General features: G+C 40.7%; 1 protein-coding gene across 1 annotated transcript in view; it reads right to left on the bottom strand.

The window, feature by feature from the left end:
- LOC136678181 (vasoactive intestinal polypeptide receptor-like) overlaps positions 1 to 18,973 on the bottom strand; it is a 35,973-nt gene extending 17,000 nt beyond the window's left edge. Inside the window, exons 1-4 of the mRNA XM_066656111.1 lie at positions 18,785 to 18,973; positions 14,436 to 14,520; positions 10,197 to 10,301; positions 570 to 676 (exon numbers count right to left, since the gene is read on the bottom strand). Of these exons, the coding sequence (XP_066512208.1) occupies positions 570 to 676; positions 10,197 to 10,301; positions 14,436 to 14,520; positions 18,785 to 18,835 (348 nt within the window). The 5' untranslated portion in view covers positions 18,836 to 18,973. The remainder of the gene's footprint in view (positions 1 to 569; positions 677 to 10,196; positions 10,302 to 14,435; positions 14,521 to 18,784) is intronic.
- Between the last annotated feature and the right edge of the window lie 1,789 nt (positions 18,974 to 20,762).

Here is a 20,762-nt window from a genome sequence, read left to right on the forward strand (position 1 = left end):
AATTTATATTACGATATATTTCGTAATTTTGGCCGATACAATATAATTCGTATCGATATGAACGTGAAAACGTTCAAGAACAAACAAGAAACATGACGTCACCATCAAACCAACCTCTGCGCTTTGTCAAAATTAATATTTTTAAACTAAATTTTAAACTGAAAATACACTAGGGCCAGGTGTGTGGTGTCTATAGAGTTTACTGATAGGAGACCCTCTCCTTTTATGAAATCCATTGCTCAGGTACTTGCATCAGCAACACACAGCAGCCATTTAACCTCCAATAACTACCCACAGTTGTACTAGTATAGTTGTTAATGATGTAATGTTCGTGCAGATGCAGATGGATAGGTTTCAACTTCCTTGCCAGGTAACCACACCAAGCTACACCAATAACATCCCATAATCAAACCTCCTTCCTTTAGAGTCATCGACCAGTAACATGATAAGAAATGTGAGTAATTCTGGATAAGATTGAGTGCCAAATGTCATAAATGTATGTGCAATTGTTAAAACCAGCTCTAGACTGAGAAGAATTAAAGCCACATTAAAACAACTCATTGTCTTACCTGCTCTTCTTCTTCTGTTAAATTGACGTTATAACCACAGTTCTGGGCAAAAGAGGGAGGGTCTGTTTTTGCCCAGCCGTCCTTAGTGCATTCCCTAGATATGTTACCTGCAGAGAGAAGAGAATACGTTACAGCACTCTTCATACTTCTGCTACAGGTTTGTTAGATTCAGTAACATCTGTGTAAAAAGAAAAGTTTGAATATCCCTCAACAAACTATTTATCACTGGTTTTTCTAAGTAAAAAATAAACTAGATTCTGGTTTTCACTTTATTTTTGTTTGTTGGGCCTAATGTATTGCACACACACCCACACCCACACACACACAAAATGTCACACACTTTTCCATTCAGGAACATGAATTTCTCACTTTCCTGAAGTAGAATAGAGTTTCTACACTTTATGGGACATTTCTTTTGATTTAATTTAGTTTAGACATAAAAACTACAAAGAATATTAAGATGCTGCAGTGCTTTATACTCTTCTGTTTGATGCTTGGCATTGAAGGTTCTTGCACAACATGTGTATGCAGCAGAAACATACAGCTTGTATCCTTTGACTGAGCAAAACATAAAATGCTGTCCAGAATGGCCTTAAGCCTTCAGTGACTCATTCCTCCAGCAGCCACAGCCACAAAGGTACAAATCACAGCCAGATGATAAGGGCCTTAATTAAATGTTAAATAAGCCACACGATTAATAAATAAAGCCCAACACGGGTCTGTCTCCCTTCAGACACATATATCTCCACTGTTAATGACAGCAGACAGATTCGGAGCATCTCTGCCTCGCCGTTCCGCACTTCTTCTTCTCCTAAAGTTGTGAAACAAAACATCAGTATTCACCTTTGGCTTTACACATCTGAGTGAGTTATGTCTGTTTGGATGAGGTTTCGCAGGCGCTGCTGGGTTCAGATTCAGCAAAATGTTTAAGTGTTTTTAACTGTGGTTCCCAAGAGCAATCAGAGCTAGATAAAGGATCGTTAATGGTTTTGCGATCACAAATGCCGTCCAATTCCTCTCAGAGGTCAGTTCAGCTGATCCACATAGTGACCTTACGCTCATGTGCAGCTGCTCCAGATCAGCCTCTCACTCATGCTTTTCCATGGAGATTATAAAAACGTCTGTCCATAATACATGCAACTTAAAGTCATAATAAGGGGTGTCTGAGTGTATTCTCAGTTAGACTCAGTTAAATGTGTGACTTGTGTTTTAAAAGCGACTCCCATGAGCAATCAGAGCTAGATAGAAACAGAGTGTGGCTGATTGAATTGGGACTGATTTACCGTCTCCATCTGTGGAGTAGCTCATCATCTCCACGGTAATCTTCTTCATTGCTGAGACCACACCCCCGTGACAGAGGCGTATAAAGCCACCCAGCTTTGGGCTGTGGAAGAGTGGCTCTTTGGTTTTGTGATGTAGTAAGGTATGGGGTCCAGAATTTATCATTCAATATTGGTACCTGACATCAGTAACGTTCCCATGGCTGAATGCCATCAAATTCTTACAGAAAGGTTCCAAAGCCCTCGCAAAAGAAAAGAGGATGTTACTGTAGAAAACTAACTAAATATCATTGATTTCAGAAGAAATGTCAGATATTAATATAGAGTGTGGTAATAAGGAAATGAGGCACATTAAAATAATGAAAATGAATGTGTTATTAAATTGTATTGCTATACTTTTTCTTCTTTTTCTTTCACAGCACATCACCGCAATCTGCATATTTGATTTGGCACAGATTTTAGGCCGGATGCACTTCCTGACACAACACTCCCATTCGTCCAGGTTAAGCATTGACTCTACAAACACACCAGCTCATGCTCCCCCAGTGGCTGGGGCACACACACACACACACACACACACACACACACACACACAGAGGCAGAAAACCTGTAACTTATATATTCAGTACCTTTAGATAGGGAATATAACTATCATATTTTATAATAATTATTGATTTTTAAGTTTATTTCATACACCACATTTCATCCCCAGGACTTGTATCCTGACTTCTTTCTTTCTTTATTTATTTACACAGTTGCACAGTTCTATAACGATGTCCAACAAAAATTCACTTCTCGTTCTGGAGATTTGTTCCTTTAATGACAGTAAGGTACCTGTATCATATCTTTTCTTGTGAGAGTGGACACACACACACACACACACACACACACACACTTGGCATAGGCTATAAATTGTTTATCAAAGGTGTAAATGGTTAGCATATCAATTCATCATTCTACTGGCACAGAGGTAGGATGTAAAATAATACTCCTTTCATGGGATTTGTCATGGGAACTACCTGTAACTTTAGAAGATTTCTATTGCAAAAATATAATGGCTTTAATTTTCCCCATGCAGCCCACAGTTCCAGCTTTATCTTATGTAGGTCTCCTAACTATGTAGTTACATTTTAATAACATGTTTTCTGCACATGAATAACTGCACGAATTAAGTAAATTATGAAAAATAATTTAATATGCTGAATTAAATTAAAATGAATAATGAAACAGCAATGTAACCACTGCTGATGTACTGACGGTTACAGATGGATGACAGTAGTTCAGCGATTGTAAACTTACATGTGTATCATTTTCAGTTTTTACTTGAATTATTTTAACATACTTAATATTAGATAATATTAAACTCTACTAGGGTGGCACGGTGGCACAGCAGGTAGTTGTCGCAGTCACACAGCTCCAGGGGCCTGGGGGTTGTGGGTTCAATTCCCGCTCCGGGTGACTGTCTGTGAGGAGTGTGGTGTGTTCTTCCTGTGTTCACGTGGGTGTCTTTCGGGTGACTGTCTGTGAGGAGTGTGGTGTGTTCTCCCTGTGTCTGTGTGGGTTTCCTCTGGGTGACTGTCTGTGAGGAGTGTGGTGTGTTCTCCCTGTGTCCACGTGGGTTTCCTCCAGGTGACTGTCTGTGAGGAGTGTGGTGTGTTCTCTCTGTGTCTGCGTGAGTTTCCTCCGGGTGACTGTCTGTGAGGAGTGTGGTGTGTTCTCTCTGTGTCTGCGTGGGTTTCCTCCGGGTGACTGTCTGTGAGGAGTGTGGTGTGTTCTCTCTGTGTCTGCGTGGGTTTCCTCCGGGTGACTGTCTGTGAGGAGTGTGGTGTGTTCTCCTTGTGTCTGCGTGGGTTTCCTCCGGGTGACTGTCTGTGAGGAGTGTGGTGTGTTCTCCCTGTGTCTGCGTGGGTTTCCTCCGGGTGACTGTCTGTGAGGAGTGTGGTGTGTTCTCTCTGTGTCTGCGTGGGTTTCCTCCGGGTGCTCCGGTTTCCTCCCACAGTCCAAAAACACACGTTGGTAGGTGGATTGGCGACTCACCATTAATGTGGAAGTACGTGGTCAAAATTGGCAAAATTAAATATTTTCCAAAGGTATATTTGAAAGACAACTTTCAGGACCGAAACCACTATAATTACAGAGCTCCAAAGAGGAAACATTTTCAAGTCCATTCAAGGAATCATATGTTCTTTTAATGTGTCACTTTTCTTTTTGAGATTCTTTATTGTTTTGAGTTACTGGTTTTAGCCCAAGATGAAATCCCCTGGGGTTAGGGGCAGCTGGGGAGGGAGCAGTGATTGCTCTGTGCTCAGTTAGTTGTGGTGGTCGTTAGATGCTACAATTACAGAGAGGAACCATGAATAAAACAACTCCTTCTCCACCTCAGAAAAAATTCTCCTTTAATTTGTAGAGCTCTCATTAGCCCTGAGGAACATGCTGCCGTTAATGAAAGAGAAGCGAGAGAAACGACATCACAGGGAAAAAAAATCTACAGCTTTATGTACAGAAATTTACATTTATACATATATATTTTATGAAATGACGTGAAAGAAAATCACAGTTGCGCAATGCTTATGTAAAAAAACAGCTTAAGAATGTAGGGGAATATCTGTGGAGGTGAAGTAAGCTCTCAGACATGCAAAACAGCTCGTAACCTTTCACAGAAAGTCGTATGAATATATATGAGAGCAGTGTGGTGGTTTAGTGTAAGGTTTTTGAGAACATTTCTTGTGGTAATTGTCATTTCCGTACACACATAGAGGTAGCTCAGTAACTCAATAGGGAGAGTGTAAACAGAATAGGACTGAATTTCTTTAAAGACTGCTTAAAAAAGACAATTCCACTCTTCTAAACCAACCAAGTGGATGTTACTCCCATTGTGTTTGACCCTTTAAGAATGAGGCAAAAACAGGCTTATTACTCAGTGGAAACAATGCTAACAGAATGACGGTATCAGTGTTACTGATATATTTAGCTGTAAGAGTGGGTGAGTGTGAGAAATGCAAGCTTAGCTGCACCAAAATATCCGCAGTATTTAAGGGGTTAATAACATGCTTTCACAGTAATGTCATATAAGGGACATTATAAAAAATCATGGGCTTTTATTTTGTTTTTTAAACTACCATTTTGTAGTCATGCTTAAGGCTGTTGTGTTGTGTTGCAAAATCCTGCACAACATACCACTAATATCCAAACTTCTGTGAAATCGTAACCCTCCTGTTCTACTAAATGATTGCAAAATTCTTTGATCACATTCAGGGAGAGCAATCATTCCACGAAAACATCACAGACTGGAGCAGCCGGTCTACTCGCTCAGATATGTGTGCATTAGAGATGGGCAAGACATTGTCTCCTTAATCTCCAGCAGCAGGGACTAGACAGGAGAAGATAAGCCACTGCTGCTGGGGTCCGCTCTGTGGATGGGGTTTGTTTTGAAACTGCGGCTCCACCAGAGGAATGCTTTCATCAGGGCGAACAACCAGGGGGCAGAGGATTTTTGGTGTGGCGCACCAAGACACTCGCGGGAGCTAATCGGCCCAGAGCTGTGTAGTTTCAGAGCTTTTCACAATCTAGACACCCCTCCCCTGTCCAATCACAGAGGCACAGGCTGAGGGTTTCTTCTTTAGACTCACACTGGAGCTACAAGTCCAATAATGTAATGTGGCTGAGGAGAAGTGAAATATTATGTACTCAAATTGGCAGGGAGTCCATTTCAAACTACATCATTAAACAAATGGGCTTTTTAAGTTTCTAAACAGACAGTTCTGAGCACAGTACTGTGCTGCACACTGTTTTCTATGAATAAGAAAATCATTATAAATCTACCTCTGTCTATTTTATATGAATGCCTTAAGGTCACCATGACCAATGCCAAGCATTGGCTGGAGTGGTTTGGAACCCCAAGGCATTAAAGTGGCATTCTGCAATGTGTTGGAGTGCTGTTTGCAATACAGTATGAACAGGAAAGCTGGACTATTTGCACTCTCTCCTCCTACAATGTACACCTCAGCAACTGTAGAAAAAAAATCATCTACAATATGAAAGTCAACAGTCTGAGTCCCAAAACAGATTCCTTTACTTTTAACAGAACGTGCTAATGGAAACGACAGTGAGGTATGGGACCTCTGGTATGTTTTTACCACTTTATTAAGACTTATGAGCAAAACCCAGCCATAGTGACTGGAGAGATGAACAGCTTCTTGTCTGCTGTAAAGCTCCTGGGTAAAAAGTTCAGATCTGTCGGGCCCCTAAGGCCCCACCCTCACTGGATTTATGACATGTTCCTGGATCCGTGTGGCCACACGTTTCGTAATGCTTGTTTACCTCTGTTCTCTCTTATAAAACCGGGCAGTTCTCAGACTGGACGTGTCAAAGCGTACGGTATCTCTCAATCCGATATGAAAATGAACAGTTTTAGCCTTCGAAGTTTACATCATGTGGAGAATATTCAATGTTTACTAGATTCTAGATTCACGAGACAGCAGTTTTCAAAATGCATTTATTGTAATCATCAACAACAAAAATTGGCTTAACAAGATAGAATTAAACAGCACACAACTAGATGAGTTCGACCATTGAGAAGCAGCCAAAACCGTGTGCTGTGACATCACAACATCCCCAACTTAAAAAGAAAAGGTAAAAAAAATATCCCCAAAATCTTCAAGCCACACCTTTCCAAATGGATAGCTTCTACATTTTTAATAAAAGCAATTCACCCATTTTGTTTAACACACACTAGTGAGACTGCCGTGTCTTCTGTTGTAAATCTATTTATCCCCAGCATCAGTAAAAGGAAACCAGAGGTCAAAATGTTTCCACACATACTTCTGACTCTTCAGTTACCCCCGTTTCTTACGAGCAGACGCTGTAAATTAACAGTAAAAGCCTCTATGTCAAGGAAATGTATTAGAGCTTATTATGCAATGTGCAGGTGCCAGGGCATCAATAACATTGGGATTCTGGGAAAGACATTCCTGGCTGGTCAAAAAGACAAGCTCCGAGGAAAATAAGCCCATCAATACGATCACAGCAGAAATTCCCAATCTGTTTGTCGTAAATTCAGCCCGACTTTTTTATCTGCAAGGATCTACGCTTTCCCTTTGTTCCTCTCCTCCGATGACACACAGATCGTCATTAGTGTCCGGTAAAATACAGCTCTGTCTTCTGCAGAATGTAACACTGGGCACCACTTCAAGTCTTTATCTGTGTTTCCCATCAAAATCCCAGAGGTGCAAATAGTCAGAAGTTCAGGAAGCTTAGCCATATGAGAAAACAATAACATAATGATTCCTTAAGGCATTTTAAAGATCGACAAAATGTGTTGTCATATTTAGGTTCCCAAGCAAGGCTATATAGAACACACTGACCCACAAAATAGCAGTGACTAATCCAGGTATAGTCAAAAGAAATGCTGTTTAACTGAAGTTAAAATTTGTTTTAGAAGATATAGAGGAAATGGGACTCCTACAACCACACAATATCATTTAGAACAACAACATTCATTTGCTCTGTGAGAATTCAAAAGACAGCTCAGCACCCTGGGTCTGAAAAGATATGGAGATGTAGGTGAAGTTGTTCCTCGCTCTAAAGGTTCGGTCTATGCCCATGACATATACAATATTTAAGTGTGAACAAACGTTTATTTACGTTTAAATAATGACAGTCATGTTTGAGACCACTCCCTTCACCCCTTCAGTTTACTTCCACGCCATTAGCGCCCACACAGACCTTCTCCTCCAGTCACATCTGGCCAGTATCACCAGTCTCCACCATCTTTCCTCCACTGTGAATCCCACAGTGAAACAAGGCTGATAAATCTTTGACGTTTCACCCTCAATCACCTAAATCCCTCACTTCTTGTTTTGAATGCTCTCCAAGAAGAACTCTCTCAAGGGCTCAGGGGGCTTTTCCCGGGAAAGCTTGTCCCTTCCATCAACATGGAGCGATGTCTTGGAAGCCATTAGACAGATCTCCGAAGGGTTCACCAGGTTGCTACCAAAGCTGTACATCATAGCTGTTATTTTGACAGAGGAAGGAAATCTGCTCCACTGTAAGAGTCACACTAACAAACCTAAAAATAATACTTGCACGGTATCTGAAGAGGCATTTGAATTCTACTCACGTAAGGAGTAAATACTCAAACAACACCATTTACATCACTTCACCAGGATGTAAACTTTTTCAGGAGGATATTCTCCTAAAGAGATCCTTTATTTATTTGTACATTTAGGGCTGGATAAGAATTCAATATCAATATGTACTGCCGAACAATTATATTATTTTTAAAAACATTTTTAATGTTATTTTTACAAATACTTATATTGATAAAGAGGTTTATGTTTGACGGTGATGTCAGGTTTCTTGCTTGTTCTTGGCCATTTTTCTGAGGCTTTCATATTGTTCAAATCAATATCAGAATCATATTTTATCACCCCAAATTAAGAAATATATCGTGATATAATTATTTCCCAGCCTTAATCATCCAGCCTTACATTTATTCATATTTTGTGATTCTGATTAGGGTTGTGGTGAGTCTAGAGCCCATCCAGAATGATCAGGAACACACTATAAACCGGAACTGATTATATAAATGTAATATAACATATTCCTTAAGAAAGTATTAATCAAAGGAACATGAGCAAACAACATCAGAATTTCAAAAAACTGAGGTGGAAATGTATTCTGAACTATAAATAAAGTATAGGGTTTTGTGCAGGGGACTAAATTTAGATTCCCAGACCTGCCAACCAAATCGCCAGATTTGCGATGCCAATAAAAGTCCTTTGGAAAGACTCTTAACAGTTTTAGCTTCCAAATAATTTAAATGTAAACAGCACAGGTCCATTAAGAGTCAACGAGATAAAATGGTTTTCCGTGAACTCTTGATCTTTAAGAAAAGGAAACCTTGCACACCCCGTGAATTGTCAGATGTGTGATAACTGACAGTAATCTCCCTCTTATGATAATGAAATAGGTCTAATATCATGCGCTTCTGGAGTGAAGCCATTTAAAAATAGTTTAGTGCTGAAATGCCTTATGATTACAGCCTGATGACTCACCATATTTCCACACACATCACTCCACACCACAATTTATTAACTCTGAAGAAATCTTGTGCGAATCCCTGTAACTAACAGAGAAAGAATAAACGTACGCCAACACATGGAGGTTATAACTTTGATCCAACACAAGCGTCTGTAACCAATGCGTCTACAACACAAGCGTCTGGAACTGTGCTAATGGAGACACTTTACCAAAACCCACCACAGGTTAATGTTCCTAACTATGTGCCGCACTGTGTAAAAGTTAGAGATTGCTTTTCAAACTTTGCTTGGATATTAGGAATGACATCATCAATTGCATAAGGATACGCAAAGGAGGTTCTAAAACTGGACTTAAACGCAGTACAGACAATGAGAGCACCAAAACGACCAATGAAAAAATACTTACGTTTTTAACCTTAAGTGTCAGAATTTAATTTAAAGTTCAGCTCAACCCCTTGGGTTTCAAAGGATATGGACTGGTCAATAAGTCCTTACTCAGAAAAGGATATAGACCAAAAAAACTGTACCTGAAAGGCAAAGAACTTGCGGTTGATCATTTAAATTTTAAAATCCTGTAATATTTACATCTGCAAACTGTGTTAGATCTTACTTTTATGGCTCTGAGCAAAAGAGCATCAAAGAAACTGTCCATCTGCCGATCTGGCGGTAAAGAATTTGGAATTAATTCCAAATTAATGCATCTAACCTCACAGTAACAAACACATAATCACATGCAAAACTCTCAGCCACTCAAGCTATTCCACGTTACTACACCTTTGCATGACAAAGTGTATTTTTACACACTCAACACTTTTACACATTTCAACACACTCAAAAGAAAACTGATAAGCTCTATCCTGTTTTTCTGTGAGTTGCTGTTTATTTTTCTTGTTATATCTGGGGTCTCCTGAGTAAGAGAAAAATGAAATGTGTTCTTCATTCACCTCTATTCAACCCTTAACTCCCTATAGTCAATCTTGTCGCACCAGGGTGTCTCCAGAGACGAACGCATCACTAAAAGACCAAGCTAGACCTCTGACAGCAGAGATATAGATCCCAAGAGTCTCATTCTGACTCCGGTCATCAATGCTCCTCTCATCCAGCTTTTCAAAGGATAATGTTGTTTTTAATGGAATTCATCTTTGTACTGAGCTACCTGTTACAAACAAACCAATTACACCACTGCCTCAGACAGGACTTGTTATTTACTGTTATTATTTACTGGAAATATTCTTCAACATCTTCTTCTGGGAAAATCTAATTAGTTACATTGAAACAGAAGCTCTTTAAACTAACGCTAATGTTACCTCTCTGGTGACTGATGTGGCTGAAGTATTTGGGACAGGGGATGGTGACCAGCTGTCCAACTTTCGCTGACGGCCAACAAGCGACATTCCATTCACCACTGCATTCTGTAAAATAGGAGTTAGTTGCATGAATAAAAATGAAGGGATAAGAAGATTAGCATAATCTTATTTACAAATGCTTCAGTGTTTTCTTCTCGTTATTCACCATAACAGCCAAAGTACATTGTATTTACATAAACTAAAATTTAAAAAAATGATTTGACAAGATGAAATATTGTTTTGAATTTCTGATATAATCCTTGTAGATCTTGGACACATTTTATCTTTCTGAGAATCAACAATAAAAGGGAACCTAAGTGTTCACAAACCACTGTGGCATTTTGAAGGGTTATCACCGCCTTTAAGTGATTAGAGACAAAACCAAGCAGAACAACCCGTTGTGGATTTACTGTAATTTTCTTCAGGTTTCTTTGTAGCAGCAGATAAAACAGTCAAGATCAAGAAGACATTGCATACCTAATAGTACAAGAAAACACTCTGCATATTGCTCTAAGGCAGATTACTCTGGGGGACTATCTGTCAATTTGTTTTCTTTGAACTCAGTGTATGTTCGTGAAACACACACACACAAATAAATGCTTAAATTTCAAAACCGCCAACACCTGCCGTTGGTTTGACTATTATAAACATAATCAATAGAAGATTAGTTTTGTCTGGATTAGGGAATAGACAACACTTCACTCTGATTAGCTGCCTGTGTGGAGGTAAGGTAGAACAACTCTTATTAATGTCAACAAACACAGATGCTCACTTTATTCACACACAGCCTTTTTCTGTCTACTTTATATTAGAAACACAAAGCCCATTCTAATGAATTAAGTCTTATCTAATATCTGTACAGGTGTATAAACATTTGAATACTATTTTTGTTGTTTCTGAGCTCATTTTGATTCTAGATTCATTCATTCACTATCTGCAGCTCTGATCCAGTTCAGGGTCACGGTGGATCCAGAGTCTACCTGGAATCATTGGGCGCAATGTGGGAATACACCCTGGAGGGGGTACCAGTCCTTCACAGGGAAACACACACTCACACATTCACTCACACACACACACACCTATGGTCACTTTTTTTCTGTCGCCAATCCACCGACCAACGTGTGTTTTTGGAGCATGGGAGGAAAACACTACACTCCTCACAGACAGTCACCTGGAGGAAACCCACGCAGACACAGGGAGAACACACCAAACTCCTCACAGACAGTCACCCGGAGGAAACCCACGCAGACACAGGGAGAACACACCACACTCCTCACAGACAGTCACCTGGAGGAAACCCACACAGACACAGAGAGAACACACCAAACTCCTCACAGACAGTCACCTGGAGGAAACCCACGCAGACACAGGGAGAACACACCACACTCCTCACAGACAGTCACCTGGAGGAAACCCACACAGACACAGGGAGAACACACCAAACTCCTCACAGACAGTCACCTGGAGGAAACCCACGCAGACACAGGGAGAACACACCACACTCCTCACAGACAGTCACCTGGAGGAAACCCACGTGGACACAGGGAGAACACACCACACTCCTCACAGACAGTCACCCGGAGGAAACCCACGCAGACACAGAGAGAACACACCACACTCCTCACAGACAGTCACCTGGAGGAAACCCACGCAGACACAGGGAGAACACACCAAACTCCTCACAGACAGTCACCCGGAGGAAACCCACGCAGACACAGGGAGAACACACCACACTCCTCACAGACAGTCACCTGGAGGAAACCCACACAGACACAGGGAGAACACACCAAACTCCTCACAGACAGTCACCCAGAGCAGGAATTGAACTCACAACCTCCAGGTCCCTGGAGCTGTGTGACATAAGTGTAATAGTTCCCTTGAGATCTGACTATATACACAAACTTCTCGGGTTAACAAAAAATGGAATTGGCAATGACAAGCCTGTTGTGTCAAATGTAACACAGATTAATGATTAGAGGCGTAAAAAAAAACATTCAGAGTGCTTTGGTGTGAAGTCACTCTTTGTAGAGAAGCTCACACACTAGGATTTCTTTATAGCGGTGGTGACAAAATCCAGACGTCACAATATTTACAACACCAATATATCTCATTTAACACAGAGGTTGGCCCCCTTTCTCTCCCATCATTCAGCACAATGTTAGCCAACATCAGCTAGCATACCACTATCAGTTAGTGTTCTCCTCCAAGCATGCAGAGCTGTATAATTATGTTTTCTGTTGTTGTGTGTGTTGGTTTAGTTTAGTTTTTATGGTGGCATTAAATCCTGTTTGCTACTTAAATAACTTACTTCTCTTTAGACAATGCTGTTCAGCAGACTATACATCATGCTGGTTTAAGGGAATAGAGAAGCATTCATTAACAGTCCGTGGAGGCATATGGGGGTTAAAGTCTGTATTTTCCTAATGTTTTTTGTTGCTACAAATTATTAGAACACTGGATATTTGGGCTTAACGTAATATCTTTTCAAAGTCCCAAAATCCCATGTATGTCTGTTAATAACATACATTCAACCTCAGTATAGACAACAAAACCATTAGTCATAGAGCCCATATATTCTAATGGTGAATGCGCTGTACATGTATGCAAGTGCCACTCATTCTAATTAACAAGCATCGTCTCTTGTCTTATCCCAAAGGCCAATATAAACAAGCACAAATCATCAGATTATAAAAACGCCTTAGAAATCTCTTCCATCAGCAGATAAGAGGGGCTACCTCTGACCTCTGTTCGAGTCCATTCCAGAGGAGCTGAAATTTCTGTCTTTGATTGTAATGTCTGCAAAACCACAATGAGTTTTAACCACTTTCGATGAATCTGATTCAAATTCTAGTAAATAAAAAAAATGCCATGGCCCAAAAATATAAAAACATGACGATATATTAATGCAGGATTATTGCATTTTAAGTTCGGCAAATGAAATAAGCTCATAATCTTCAGGGTTCTACCTTCCACTCTGGAGCGTGAACTCAGCACAGCGTGTGTTGATGAGGATTGCAGTGACTCATCACTGACATTAAAGTAGATGCTTGCTGATTAAAAAAAATGTTTTCATGAAGTTTCTTCGAACACGTTTGGTACTTTGAACTAGCTGCCTGTTATTTTAAAGCACTTTCGGTGCAGCTATTCTTCTTTTCTTTGAAAACACAATAGCGCAAGCACATCCTGTCGAGGGCAGCTGGCACATTTGAAATGAATAACAGAAATTAAAGGTGGTTTGAACAATTATAATAAGCCTATAAATATTTATATATTCCCCAAAACCTGGTCATAAGATCTCTATTATCAGCATGGCCCTTTTTTTTTTTGAACCACACTCCTCACAGACAGTCACCCGGAGGAAACCCATGCAGACACAGGGAGAACACACCCCACTCCTCACAGACAGTCACCTGGAGGAAACCCACGCAGACACAGGGAGAACACACCACACTCCTCACAGACAGTCACCCGTAGGAAACCCACGCAGACACAGGGAGAACACACCACACTCCTCACAGACAGTCTCCCGTAGGAAACCCACACAGACACAGGGAGAACACACCACACTCCTCATAGACAGTCACCCGGAGGAAACCCACGCAGACACAGGGAGAACACCACACTCCTCACAGACAGTCACCCGGAGGAAACCCACGCAGACACATGGAGAACACACCACACTCCTCACAGACAGTCACCCGGAGGAAACCCACGCAGACACAGAGAGAACACACCACACTCCTCACAGACAGTCACCCGGAGGAAACCCACGCAGACGCAGGGAGAACACACCACACTCCTCACAGACAGTCACCCGGAGGAAACCCACGCAGACGCAGGGAGAACACACCAAATCTCTCACAGACAGTCACCTGGAGTGGGACTCGAACCCACAACCTCCAAGTCCCTGGAGCTGTGTAACTGTGACACTACCTGCTGTACCACCGTGCCGTTTCTTATTATTATTTCAATAAAATCACACCATCTGTCACTTTGCCCTCTTACCTTTGATGAGACAGATTCAATATTAATCCAGTGCATAAGTGGGATTGTTCTTGAACACCATTATTATAACACCACACATAGCGTCAGAAGTGCTGCACTAATAGCTGCACTTTGGCTAACAATGGCAGGCAAACACAGCAATCACAGCCCCTTTTCCCAGTGGCTATTATTATGTGCATAAAAAGATAAACAGACCTGATGTGACATTTTCCAACTTGGCCAAACACTCATCCTTCTCCATCTCCAGGTCATTCATAATGTCACATATCTGGGCCGAAAACTGTTGGTGGAACAGACAATTCAAGTTAGATTTTTTATTTATTTTTGTGCATTCACTGAAGCAAACTGGACATTTTCTCTTCTTTCACAGCATTTTTACTGACATTCACAAATAAAGGTTACAGACAACACCTTTGTGAGTGACGGAGGAAAGAATTCCCTGATGAACGCTGAATGGAAAAAAGCATTCAGTTCCTTTATAACAAGCAAAGAACTGCACACTGCTGCTGCTTGCTGCCTGTTGAATACCCTTTTTCTTGGATGTCAAATAGCCTTTTGACGCTCTGAAACACATTGTACCCTATATGTCCAACCGTATGTGAACATACTGCTAACTGGTGAGCTACTTTAAGGGGCACTCTTTGCTAACACAGATATTCAGTATGTAGAAGCACCACAGAGAATGACAGACACACTGGAGCAGCTGTGCATGAGCCTTGGGTCCCTATGGTCAATGCCAAGTGTCGGCTAAAGGGGTATAAAGTCCCCAGCACTGACTATGGAACTATGGCATTCTCTGGGGTGGCCTAGCATCACATTCTCACAGCAGTTTTCTGTATCTAGTGCCTTTTTTAGTAGATAAGAGGCTGTCACACATGAAACCCCTCCTGAAACCCTTAAATTCAGTGTATTAAAAAAGGTTAAATGAGCAGGTGTCCATAAATTTTTGCCAATATCGTGTCTCTGTCAGGACACAGAGGGGGGGAAAGTATTTGAAAATGCATGTGATGTAAAGAGGTTACCTTCTCAAAAAGTTGTAACCGGAAAAACTGGAGTTATGGGCTCTTTTTATGACAACGCTACACATAAATTCTACATTATGACCCTTTTGTTTCTTTAAAATTCCCATTTTATTACATCTCAGGGACTAAGTATGACTCCTGACACTTTGTATTAAAAATATAAAAATACTGGACATCTGTGCATTGTTTAAAAACCTCCCAATGACATGTGACAGTGCAATTCATCTCCTCCCCACCTCCTTCCTTCTGAGGCTGGGGTCCAATTTTCCTTAAGGCGTAATCTCCATTATTAGACTATGTGCTCTTATAGAAACCTCCAAAGAGCTCTAGAGGACGAGGGAATTTATGGCCGTTACTTTGGCAGATGGAGGTGTTCAGCAGCGGAATAAATCTCTTGCTCCAGCTGTGATTGTTAGCCTCAAACTAGACCCATGTGGCTAGAGAACTGAGCTCCTACTGGTCTAGACTTTGGATATCAGGTGCAGGTTGGGTCACTGAGATACAAGTTTCAGGTACAGCCCTTAAGAGAAATGTGCAATTACAGTGGCGTTGCCTAAGATTGTATGCCTTCATTTAGATTAGATATGAATATAGCATGTCAACATCTGTGCTCATTTGGGGGAAAAAGGCAAAGTTACTGCCATTATCAAGCTTTAACGCTTCTCAGACAGACATCGATGAACAAGAAATGGGCAAAATGTCCTTCAACACGTACCGAAGCGCTAATGAAAGCTATAGGAGCCATTTATAAAAAATGTCTCATGCGTCACAGTGTTTTCGAACAGCACTGTGATCAAGGACAACCCTGACTCTGGACTTAACCAACCAACAATGAAATTGGTTGCTATGGTGTCTCATCCACAGTTGGAAATTAATGCATCACTGCTTTGAACAGAGCTCAAGATAACAGCGAGTTTATCCCGTACGTGGAAGGAACCCCTGCATGGTAACACCGCAGCACCAGTGCTCAGCAATGTTGGACGCTTACATGCAACACGAAAGATGCTACTGAGGTCTCTAGAGTTCTTTCTTATGTAACTGACTCAAGACAGGAAGTGATGATGATGCAGAGAGATAAATGATACAGGAATGTAGCATAAGATTCAACAGAAACAAACTACATAATAGGTGAAATAACAGGAAGTACACAATTACATCACTCAGACCCTCACTAAAATCCTCAGGTCTGACTTTAATCTATAAAGCATTGAATTCACTTCTGAGGATGTTAAATCTCACCTGAATTGAACATTATTTGCAGTGGTATTGATATTTAAGGTATCGACTATAGGTCTATGATTGACTTGTGGGGATATTTAATAGATATTTAATCCTATGTCTGCAATTTATCACCTATAGTGTTGATTAAACACCTTCAGAAAGACAGTATTAATGAACACCTACTAGTAGCACATCATATTAATATTTAATATTGAATTAACATATGTCATGTTTGAATTTACATCTTTAAGGTCTCTATTGGTTTGGACAGAGATGTAAAAACAAGTGTTCATTCAGCGCTGAGGTTTCTAATGCTCAAACACTTAATGTGTTAATCTGTTATACTTTAAATATAATATAAATACACAGTTCAGCATGAGTCGATGATATCTGAGACAAACCTCAAGGCTGAGCAACCACATAGTGTTTCATATGTATCTAAATAGACTTTAAAAGAAGGTCGTGAGCACTGTAATGACACTGTAGGCTTTAGATGGGATTAATAATAATTAATAACATGGATTTTTCATTTTATACTTATTATGAGTTTGTTTTTCCTTAAGAAACAAGCTTTCAGACAACTATCAACAGCTGCTGTTGAACGTTCTTCAGCACATTTGCAAACAGTATGAAATACTCTATATACAATAAAGTATTATTGCTTCTGTAATTAATTGCAGTTAAGCTGCAAAGATGTTTCCAACTTTCATATTGAGTTAGGTGTGCATTTAAAATGCTATTACGTTGGAATTTATGAGGTTAGACACTAAATGAATCACTCTGAACCTTTACAGCAGTCCAGTTACTTTTTAAAATCATACCTTCAGGACAAAATATTTAGCAAGAGATGTCTCATGAAGTCAAAGCAAGTTCAGGAGGTTTCACTGAAGATAAACCAAAGACCTTCTAATGCATTCAGTTGTACCCTTTCCAAAGAAAAGCACTGTAAGAATGAAAATGCCACACATGAGCATGAGGGGGGGGGGGGGGGGGCTCAGAATTGGGCTTCTGGTTCAGTCTGCATTCTCTGGAATGATGAAACACCTTTCAGTAATGTTGGGATGAGTCTGAGTGACAGAACTAATGATCCAACCAGAGTGCATGACCTCTAATGCTCTAAGGCTAATGCTCTCTTGTGACTGGGTGGTATTGAAACCACCACTCACTGCAATGTCCCGAAAGCCTTGCTCAGCGAAGGGTGACTCTGTATTCAAACGTTTCATATCAGAAGAATTTCATTCATAGACTAAAGTTTCAGTAGCAGGCTACGCAAAATTTAAGTGCCTGTTGTTCATTGTTATTAAATGCACGTCCACTATATTTTACACGTTTTGAATGTGCACTCTTTATCTGTTAAATTGCAAATATTGGACAGAAATCTGAATACAAAATGTGTGCAAAGGTTATGGCATTTTTAATTTTCCATTTAATACAGATATCACAGGGAATACATAGGAAAACACTGAAATCTGCAGGAAAAAATATAAACAATCCCAGTAAACAATTAGCCGTTGATTCAACGTTGAAATAACGTAATGACTGCCGTCTAATCAACGTTCTCTTAAGGTTGAAAATGAAAGTTGAAAAGACGTCCAAACACAGACATTGAAAAGACGACTATTAGACGTATTGTGGACGTCCATTGACGTTATTAATTGGTCCTGAAATAAATGACTTGTATAAATGTTTTGGACGTCCACTGACGTTATCGATTGGTCACCACTTAACTAACTTATTAAGATGGACTTTGGACGTCCATTGACGTTTAAAATATGTCCTTGACGGACAGACTACTTTTAGACCTATTTTGAACGTCCAGGGACGTTCCTTGTTTACTGGGATGTCTCTTAACACCGCCAAAACAACGTTCCGGAAAAGTACAAGTAGTTAATATAACTTCAAAGTGCTTTTGAAATCCAGTTGTGTTCCCTAAGTGTACTCTACATTTTCTTTTCTAAATGTGGAACCTTTTTCATATGAGAACTGCCTGGAGTGGATAAGAGGTTTATAAAATCATTAAAACGTAAACATCTATCATTTAAAAAGAATGGGGTACAATGGTATTCTCTCATTAAATGTGCTAAGTCACTCCTGTGAGGACACCACCACAAACACAGTGAAAGATACCAAGAGTGACAGTCAAACGAGTGAATGAGCCGAGCATGTCTTTACCCGGGGGTGTCCCGGCTGCAAGAACGAACACAGGTGCCGAGAGATGACTGTAAACGTGCGCAGGAGTGAACAATCATTAACTGTTGCCTAATAAAGTCTCAGTCTGAAGAGTGTGTGGATGAAACTCACAGGTCTGAGGGAAGTCAAAAACACGAGGAAGATCCGTTGGAACGCGTTCATTTCTTTCGGTTTCTGCCTCTTTCCCAGTTCTCTTCTGTGCTTCTTTTGTTCTTTCTTCTTCTTGCCTTATCCCAAGTGAAACCCTGTCACCACTGAACAGGAGGAAACTTGACTACAGCCTAAAACGTAAACGCGAGGTTATTTCCAAAGAGTGGTTTTCCCTCGGAACTGGAGTCCACGCTCAGTCAGAACGGTACAACGCGAGATAAAGGCACGCGATCTCTTTACGCTTATCTACTAGAGATCCCTCTGAAATGACGCTTGGTGAAATCGCCCCTCGAGCGTAACGCCCACAGCTTCCACGCCGTTCACACGCAAACAGCTCGAGGCTCCAGAGAGCAGCCAATGAGAGTCAGGTGAGTAAACAGGTGAATTGAAGAGAAATGAGAGGCATAAGATTTAGAGTAACCGTTTCCGACGCACTGTAGCTATTACACGTTTTTCAGAGGCTTAAAGTTGCTCCAGGTAACTTTTGTAAATCTGCGTTTGTGCCGACCCCTCTGGTGGATATATGTCATTGATCAAACTGTGAAACATGGGTTGTGCTCTCTCCCCCACCCAAACTATCTGATGATTGCAAGTGCATTCACGTTTGAGGAGCATTCACTGAGGAATGATTGTCCAGCTGAACATTTCTGAGCCTGATGTCATCCAAAGAACTCCCACCAAATGTGATTCAGAGTCTCTCAAGAAAGAATGGGTTCAAAGCACACGCACAACCATGGATAATTTAACACAGGTGGTGGATTTTTATTTTGTATTTTTTTGGTAATGGGAGACAACAAGAACACCTGGAGAAACCCACACAAACACAGGGAGAACACACCCAACTCCTCACAAACATTGACCTGAGGAGATGATTGAGCTTTTTGAGACTTTTCGAAATGGTTAAGAGGACTTCCTTCCATTCTCTTGCATTAGCATTTACATTGATTGGACTATGTCAACTGATATTTGTCCAATCGTATCCATGGATACACTGATCAAGTATAAACCTAGTTCCAAAAATATTGGGGCAGAAGGTAAAGGGCAAATAAAAACATTCATTCATTCATTATCTATAACCCTTATCCAGTTCAGGGTCACGGTGGGTCCAGAGTCTACCTGGAATCATTGGGCGCAAGGCGGGAATACACCCTGGAAGGGGGCGCCAGTCCTTCACAGGGCAACACAGACACACACACACACACACATTCACTCACACCTACGGACACTTTTGAGTCGCCAATCCACCTACCAATGTGTGTTTTTGGACTGTGGGAGGAAACTGGAGCACCCAGAGGAAACCCACGCAGACACCGGGAGAATACCAAATAAAAACAAACAAACAGAAAAAGAGTTTGTAAATCCACCTCGGTGTATATTGAAAGGAAAAGCAAGGCAATCCATATCTGGGGACACACACACATATTAACTCACAAACCAGGACAGTTATTACAGAAGCCAATTCACCTACCCTCCATGTTTTTGGACTGTGGGAGGAAACCGGAGACCCCGGAGGAAACCCACGCAGACACGGGGAGAACATGGAAACTCCACCCAGATGGGACTTGAACCCAAGATCCCAGTGCTGGGAGGCGAACGTGCTCATGATTATTAAATGCTGAAAAGTGAGTTGATGCAATAGTAAACATGACCTTATCCCAAGTTTCTGAAAACGGTTGTAACCAACATATTTGTAATGAGAGTTTAAAAAAATACATTTTGAATAATTAACAAGAATTTATTCATCACTGAATTCTTATTACTAGCATTTCATACACGGTCCCAACTTTTTTGTACACACTGCTTGAAAACATAGATACCGGACAAGTACATGCCTCAAAAATGATGGGAAATATTGATAGATATCATGCCAAAGAAAAACAGTATGCAAACCAACACACCAAAGCAAACATTCCATTCCAAAAGCGCCCGATTCGTTGGT

This window comes from Hoplias malabaricus, chromosome Y (genome assembly GCF_029633855.1).
Source record: "Hoplias malabaricus isolate fHopMal1 chromosome Y, fHopMal1.hap1, whole genome shotgun sequence".
Classification (NCBI taxonomy): Eukaryota; Metazoa; Chordata; class Actinopteri; order Characiformes; family Erythrinidae; genus Hoplias; species Hoplias malabaricus.